This window comes from Chenopodium album, chromosome 9, assembly GCF_948465745.1.
Source record: "Chenopodium album chromosome 9, dcCheAlbu1.1, whole genome shotgun sequence".
NCBI classification, from domain to species: domain Eukaryota; kingdom Viridiplantae; phylum Streptophyta; class Magnoliopsida; order Caryophyllales; family Amaranthaceae; genus Chenopodium; species Chenopodium album.
The window spans coordinates 46806414-46814894 of NC_137842.1; the positions used below are offsets into that span (position 1 = coordinate 46806414).

The following is an 8481-nucleotide window of genomic DNA, read 5'->3' on the forward strand; positions in this document are numbered from 1 at the left end:
AACTATATTTTTGAATAGTGACTTAGCTTGGATGAGGATATTTACATGGTCCGACCCAAAGGGTTAGTTGTTTTGGGCCAAGAAAACAAGGTTTGTAAGTTAGTCAAATCACTATATGGGCTTTAACAAGCTCCAAAGCATTGGCATGAAAAATTCGATAACACTATGACTGGTAATGGTTTTCATGTTAATGAAGGTGACTCTTGTATTTATTTTAAGCATGATAGTCTTGGTTGTGAGATTATTTGTCTTTATGTGGATGATATGTTAACTTTTGGGACTGACTTGGATCGAGTAAATGAAATAAAACGATTTTTGAGTTCGAAATTTGAAATGAAAGACATGGGTGATGCGATGTGATTTTGGGAGTAAAAACCAAAAGGACTCCAAAAGGCTTCTGTCTTAATTAGTCACACTATGTTGAAAAAATTCTTAAAAAGTTTGACTCATTTAATGTCGATCCCGTTAAGACTCCATATGACCCAAGTTTCCACCTAAACAATAAATAATAGTGATCCAGTTGATCAGTCTAACTATGCTAAAATTATTGGTAGTGTTATGTTTCTTATGAACTACACTAGACCTGACATTGCTTATACTGTTAGTAGGTTGAGCATGTACACTCATAACCCAAGCAGTGATCATTGGATTGCTCTAAGGAGGTTGGTTAGGTACCTTAAGGGTACTATGGATTGAGGTTTGCACTACTCCAAATTTCCTAGGGTTTTGGAGGGGTTTTGTGATTACAACTAGGTATCCGACAATGATGAGGTTAACTCCACTAGTGGTTATGTCTTCACCCTTGGGGGTGAAGTCATATCTTGGAAATCTTGTAAGCAATCTTAAACTGCTATGTCTACTATGGAATCCGAGTTTATTGCTCTTCAATTGGCAAGTCATGAGGCAGAATGGTGGAGGAACATGCTTGTAGATATTCGACTGTGGGGGGAAGCCAACTCTTTCAATTGCACTTCATTATGATTCGCAAGCTGCAATTGTTGTTGCACACAACCATGCCTATAATGGGAAGAAGGGACACATTCGTCTGAGGCATAAGGCAGTTAGAAATTTGTTATCAGAAGGGACGATATCACTGTACTATGTTAAGTTCAAAAAGAACATTGTGAATCCGCTGACTAAAGGCCTATGGAGAAAACTAGTTTTAAAAACATCGGTAGAGATGGGACTAAAGCCCGTTGTATGAATTGTGAAGTAATGAACTCCTACTCAGTATGAGATCAAAAGGGAACATTATATAATTTTGAAGCACAATTTTTATTTTTTGTCCATCTCTAGATGTTTGTTTTGGGCTTAGCTACAAATGAGAAAGAGGTTAAGCATATGGCACTTAATGAACCCAAATCCATATTTTTTGAGGTGTGTTGTAGCTCACACTTGATGAGATTCACCTACTTAGGTGTGGAAGTGTGGCCGCTTTCTATGAGCATTTCGTGGGCTTATACTCTAGAGCTCCTATGAGCATCCATGGCCAGTATAATACGTCAATTTTATTCGCGAAATTTCAGAATATTATACATGTTCAGTTGTGTGGCTTAAAGTGGCAGGTTCCTAACTCCCTATTAAGTTCAAGATGAAGGTCACTTGGTAGGTGAGGGATTTTACCTTGATGTCCACTACGCGTTAATTCAAGTCGCGAGACATTGACACTTATGCAATTGTTTTATTTTTCCCAGATTTCATTTTCTTCCTTTCTTTTTCATATCTTTGATCCTGTGGGGGATTGTTGGAAGTTCTTGATATAAAACAAGAGTGTTGGAGGAAAATAAGAGAGAAAGAAAAACAACTGATACGGGAAAAGTCCCACATTTGTAGGGGGAGAGGTTTTGCCTTGCTTATATGTTGTGGTGTCTTAGCAATACTTATTTGATTGACTTTGAGGAGGGTGTTGCACTACAAGAAAAAGGTCAATTACCGACGGAAATTTTCCCTTGCAAAAAGGCCAATTTACGTCGCAAACAGCATTTCCGAAGGAATTCCGTCGTAACGTTCCGTTGGAAAACCTTTCGTAGGAAAAAATGGAATTTCTGAGGAAAATTCCGTCGGAAAGACGTTTTACGACGGAATTACCGACGGAAAATCTTCCGTTGAAAAAAAATCTTACTTTCAGGTATAATCCTTCGCAGTTTTACGATGGAAAATTCCGTCGCTGAAGAATCACCAACGACGGAAAATTGCCTCGCAAAAGTTGTGAATTTGCGACGAAATTTAATTTCGTCACTGTTTTGCGACGGATAAATCCCTTGTATTAAGATAATATGCGACGAAAAATTCCCTCGCAATATACCGACGGAATTAAATTCCATCAGAAATTACCTGATTTACGACGGCAAATTTTGTCATTATTGAGTCTTCTAGCGACTAAATTAACATACACTATATTAAACTAAACAAAACTAACATACATTATTAAATTATAATAAATTAAACTAAACTAACATACATTATTATAATAAACTAAATCAATGTAAACTAACATATCATGCCGTACATTATTATAATTAATAAAATATCAACCTAAACTAAGATATCATGTCATACATTATTATACTAAACCAAACAAAATTAACATGTCATGTCTTACATTATTATAAAAAAATCAAACCAAATTAAACTTAACTAACATATCAACCATTATTATTTATTATAATAAATTAAAGCAAACTTAACTAACATACAATAAATACTTGAATAAAATAACATTTATTTAAGTCACTAAGATGCCAAGTGTAAACTAAAATAACAATTTTAGAAATTATAATGTCACTAACCTATAGATCTGAACCTTTTATTGAGATTCAAAGCAAGGAAAAGATACAAATCCTACAAATAATAACAATTAAACATTATTTAAGGTGTAAAATGTCAATTTTTATTTTAAAAAAATGAAAAAAAGGTAAAATAATAAACGAACACTTACCGGCAGGAGGATGAAGGTGGTGGTGGTTCTGGTAGGAGCAAGGACAGTGGAGGAACCTGAAAAAAGGGGTGGTGGTGGTGGTTAGGGTTTAATCAAAAAATAAAAATTAAAACATAAATTAAAAAAAAACCCTCACCGGCACTGCAGCCGGACTTTTTGGAATGCCGTCGACAAGAAACACCTGGGACAGGCGGCTGCTACAAGCCGGTGGTGGCTATTCATACCCACCGGTGGTTAGTGGTGGCGTTTTCGAATTTTTTTTTTAAAAAAAAACAAAAGAAAACAGACCGTCGGGGAGAACAACGGTAGTGGGATCCGGTGGCGGTGGCGACGCTGGGCTCTGGTGGCGAGGCGTTCTCCTCTCTTCTTCCTCTTTCTCTTTCTTTCTCTCTCTTTCTCCCTATCTTTCTTTCTCTCTCTTCCCCCTTTTTTTCCCTGGTTCATTCGTGAAAAGCAACAAAACCTAATTCAAAGTTCTAATTTTTCGACGGAAATTTTTCTGTCGGAAAATTTTGTTCTGACAGAATATTCCATCGCTAATAAATTTGCTACGAAATATTCCGTCGGAAATAACATTTTCCGACATAAATAAATTACGTCGCAACATTAGCGAGGGAATTTCCGTCGCAAAACCAAATTTCCGACGGATTTTAACGACAAACTAAATTCCGTCGTTGAATTTAAATTTTGCGACGAAAAAAGAGGTCCGTCGTAAAAATTCTGTCGGTAACAGGTCGTTTTCTAGTAGTGTTGTACTACACACGCGCGCGCCTCGAGACTTGGGATCTTGGGGAATGCGATGCACGGGAGTGGGTACGGTCCCTCTTATTTTTTTAGAGAAATTTTATTTCCTTTTTTGCTCATCTTGTTTTGGAATATTGTAATTAGTTACAATATTTACTCTGTTTGACTCTTCGGATTCTCCATTAAACGTGGAGATTAAGGGCTGGCTGTTACAACCGTTTCCCTTGATATTTGCTAGTCATTTTTCCTAATTTATGTTGGTCGTTACCTTCTTTTATGCTCGCCGTTGCTCTCCTTCACTTTATAAATACTCGGTTCTTTTTTAACCAAAACACACAACAATTCATACCTTTCTCTTTTCTCTAAAATACTAAACATTGTTCTTGATTTTTTGGCAACTATTCTGAATTCGAGTCGAATTTGTAATTGCACATAAACTCTCGCGCCGTGCTTATTATGGAGGACGGCCGCTTCTTGTCTACTTCACCGGGAGGTAGCGCGGAATTGTGTTTTAGGTCAGTGCTTCGCCACGACACGGTTATTGTCAGTTTTGGATTCATGCATCAAGATCGAGATAAGTAATTTCTGTTTTATTGCTTATAGTATAACAATAAATATGTAAAACTAGACATTATTTGTAGCTCTTCATATCATAGATCAAAAAAAAGTGAAGCATACAATAATCTATTCCAAGTATCAGGAACTCCAGGAAGACACCAATGACTACAATCAGGACGAAGAGTGACTATATCATCTGTATGCTCGGTGAGATTCTTCCAATCCTTATACCTATAGATACCGGGATGAGCATCAATCCGATACCTAGATAGTTTCGTTATGTTCAAGTATTTTACATGAGATTTACTAAACTTTTTAATCAATCCCTCAATAATGTCTACTAAAGAGTTAGGGTAGACAGCTGCATAGTAATCAACTAGGGCGAGTTTGGTTTTATTGTAACACCATTTTTCAAGAGTCTTAGTTTTGTGCTCGGCTGAAATGCTTCGAAAGAAAACAGTGGTTTTATTTGGATCCACATTTTTCTCGATCCAATTTGCCCATGTTTTCATCCCCGTTTCGTACGCTTGCTCCATTGACATTTCTTGCATTAGCTTCCCCTTGTATTCAATGTAATCCCATCTGAAATTTCATGAAAAATGTAAGATGTACGTAATATATAGCACTTATTACTTTGCCTCGAAATCAATTTCAATTTACATAAATTTTAGGTACCTAGTTGACTAGATATCACATTTTTGTTTAATTTAGGTATTTTTAGTATAGTACAATCATTTCTTCTCTTTAGAATTCGTCTCATGATTTTGACTCTCTGTGTAATTTTATACATATATATAACAAATAATAAAAATTAAAATAATAATAAATACAAAAACTAACTAAAACTAGGAACTTTTTTTTAAAAAAATACCTAATATATTTCAGATTTTGTGACAAACTACCTTATTAAAAAAATGTTGTAAAAAACTACCTTATAAACACTAGATGTTGTAAGAAACTACGTTATAAAATACTAAATGTTGTAAGAAAGTAACTTTTGTTGGATTATTGCATTGAATAAGTGACATTTAATGACCCATTTTCAATCATTTTTTCTCTATTTCTCATCTAATTTTTCCATAATCCCTTATAACCCCTAATTCCCCTTCTCTATCAATGTTAAATCAAATATATGGTAGCAATTACAACATTTAGTTTTTATACAATAGTTTCTTATAACAATTTTTTTACAAGCTAGTTTTTCATAAAATTTGAAATATAAATTACTTTTTCACAAAAAAGTCGAAATTAGAAATATATATGATTGACGCGTAATTTTAACATGCATTTTAAGTTGTTATCTATATTCCTTGGGGCACATGATAACAAGATCATAAAAAAAAAAATCATATTATGAATTCTCTTGTTAATTTTTATTTTTTTTATTTCAAAAGTTTGTCCTATACTATAATTAATTAATTATAATTTAAGAATTTTGTTAATACCCAACAACACATATATTAGCATTAAAAAAATATTATACTGTTAGTATGATCCAAAATATCTATAATTAATCAGATTATATGCCAATTAATTTTTTAATTAATTAATTCTGTAAATAAATAGGAGAATATTGTAGATGTACTCAAAATTCCAGAAATGAACCAAAAGTTGACTTCATAATGCAACGGTACAGGCAATTTGTCTTTGTTTTTTGTGACTATATGACACTAAAAACAAAGATGAATTATGGCTCATCTCAGATCTTTGGAATTAGTTACTATTATTATCAACCACTAAAAATCGATAGTAGTTAGCAAGATAATACGGATCGGAGTATTATTGATGGCTGCGCTAATCAAGATAGCTAGTAGGACTAAACAAGTGAAAACTTGCGTATTATTGTACCTTTTGGCTGAACCGGGTTGCACCCACCAAAAGCCCGAGTTGAACACCATAACATCAGCCCCGGTCCACATTTCGGAGTTGGATGAAAGCTTGTCGAGCACAAGAACCGTTTTTCCACTTTTATGGTTTTGGTCTAAGTCGACAAGAAACGGACTCCAATAAAACTCAACAGTCATGTTATAGTCCTATAAAAGTTGAAAATATTTTAAGTGTTTGTTTGGTTGATAATAAAATTTTATTTTTTATATTTATCGAAATTGAATATACCTTTGCTTTCCAAAAAAGCCTAGGGACTTTGCTATTGTCTCGAAGTTGTGCACTTGAGGAAGGAATGGAAGAATGTAGGAGGCAAGCAAGAGATTCCCACATATTTCTATTGAGTGAGTCCCCTACTAAGATCACCCTTTTGTTTCGAAGTCTTTCCAACATGTCTTTTCCATTAAACCTACAATAAAGCAAAAAAGATTAATTAATACAATTGATATGGAATGTGTAGCTCAATAAAACAAAAGTTAGAGGAAATATACATTGATGTATACAAAAAATTTCAAAGAAATAATATACTTAATAAAATACTACTGATGATTATATACAAATTGAAGGGATGTATGAAAGGCAAATGGTATATGTATAAAAATTGTACTTTCAACTTTCATCAATTCTTTGTACCAAAAAGTTCGATTCACTTTTCATTTTGAGTGTTTTAGAAAATTCAACACATTATACTGTATTCTATTTTTGCATACATATTATACAACATTTTCCCTCTTATCCCACACTATTTATACTTTTGTATTCTATCATCTCTTACTTATCAAACTTTTTTACTTACTCATCAATCATCACTTTATTTTTCGACATTATCGACCTTTCTCTTACACCCGTCCCATTGACAATTACTTAGAAACAAGGTTCTACATTGAGTTAAGTGAACTGATGCTCCTCAAAAAAAAAAAAAAAAAAAAAAAAAAAAAAAAAAATCCGGTGAGTTGATGAACTTTTGAAAACGAAGGAGAATTTTTGTTTCAAAAAAGTTAACAGGATTAAAAAAAATAAAAAAATACAAATACTAGCTACTCCATATATAAAAAAAAATGTATACAGCAATACAGTAAGCAAATTAAAGCAGTTTTTAGTCATAAAAATAGGTCTTCAACTCTTCATCCATCGTAAAATAAATACTTGTACATTATGTTAGGAAACTATTTTTTTTTTTTTTTTTTTTATTATAAAAAAAAAAAAAAAAAATTGAAATAACTTTACTACCAAGAAAACACAGAAAATGAAACATACACTGGTATCTCACAATCATTAGCTTCCCATCTCCACTTCAAAAACTCAAAATCGGGCCTTCCATTCTTATGGCAGCTCATCTTCTCTTCGACGAAGGGGCAATTGAGAGCATCATAGCTAGCATTTCGATCTTCTGGCCTGTAAACCCATCTTGCATCAAATATATTGCATTTCTGGTTGGTTTCTTCATTTGGTATTCCTACTGAATAATTGATATTAAAATTTGAAGCTTTTATAGGTAAACTAGCAAATCTTGCAATTGAAAGACTTATATTTTGATGTGTTTTGTCTAAAACAAGAAAGAGTAGACACCCCACTAAAGTTCCAAGTGTGAGTAATTTCCAAGAATCATACATGGAAATTTTCAACTCCATATTACTTTATTTTAGGATCACTAATATTTTCCCTAATTATTTAGTTGGATTATTTTTGCATTACTCAAGATTTCTAAGAATATTTGGTACATATGGATATGTAGGTCAACTACTTTTAAGAGTTGTTATATACTTAAGCATGTGTTTGTGCATGTGGTAAGTAATTAATTGGACGTACAATAACTAACCCTATTCAATCAAAATAGAAGCTTCTTTGCGTAAGGCCAAATGTTTTAACACAGCAATTATATTATAGTAGTATTATATTTTTAAGGCCTAGGTATATGCTTCAATTAATTCTTTTCAAGTACTTTGACTAGTTAATACGAACTGTATAACTGTGGTACTTAAATAGAGGGTGACACCAATTAATGAAATATATCTTTACTAAATACTTCCAGAAGTTCTTAGCCTCAAGAGTCTAAGAGCGTGTTCGGCGCTAGCTTTTGAGTAGCTTTTAGGTAGCTTTTAGTGGTTTGACCAAGTCAAACCACTACTCAACAAAAAATGTGAGTGTTTGGCAAAGTAATGGTTCAAGTAGCTTTTAGTGGTGGAGGTAGCTTTTATTAAAAGCTAGGATTATTAGCTTTTGAAGTTAGAGGTAGCTTTTGAAATAGTTTTTGAAAATTTAATGTATAGTTTTAAAAATAAAATATTAATTCTTAAATGTAACAGCTAGTCAACGACTAATTTACCGAACAATCATACCTAAATTATTTTTTTTTC

The 8481-nt window shown here is 33.0% G+C and overlaps 1 protein-coding gene across 1 annotated transcript; it reads right to left on the reverse strand.

Moving 5' to 3' along the window:
* Window positions 1–4295: 4295 nt before the first annotated feature.
* Window positions 4296–7781, reverse strand: LOC145559800 (protein trichome birefringence-like 40). The gene is made up of 4 exons (XM_081621099.1): window positions 7382–7781; window positions 6356–6533; window positions 6089–6273; window positions 4296–4822 (listed from the first exon to the last, which is right to left on the reverse strand). Exons 1-4 carry the CDS (start codon window positions 7753–7755, stop codon window positions 4333–4335), a joined length of 1227 nt encoding a protein of 408 aa, XP_081477225.1. The 5' UTR covers window positions 7756–7781; the 3' UTR covers window positions 4296–4332.
* Window positions 7782–8481: the final 700 nt, after the last annotated feature.

Coding starts and splice junctions, on each gene's coding strand:
- LOC145559800 (XM_081621099.1), bottom strand. CDS start 7,755: ATGGAGTTGAAAATTTCCATGTATGATTCTTGGAAATTACTCACACTT. Junction 6,274..6,355: donor GGCTTTTTTGGAAAGCAAAG/GTATATTCAATT, acceptor CAACTTTTATAG/GACTATAACATGACTGTTGA. Junction 4,823..6,088: donor CAACCCGGTTCAGCCAAAAG/GTACAATAATAC, acceptor ATGAAATTTCAG/ATGGGATTACATTGAATACA.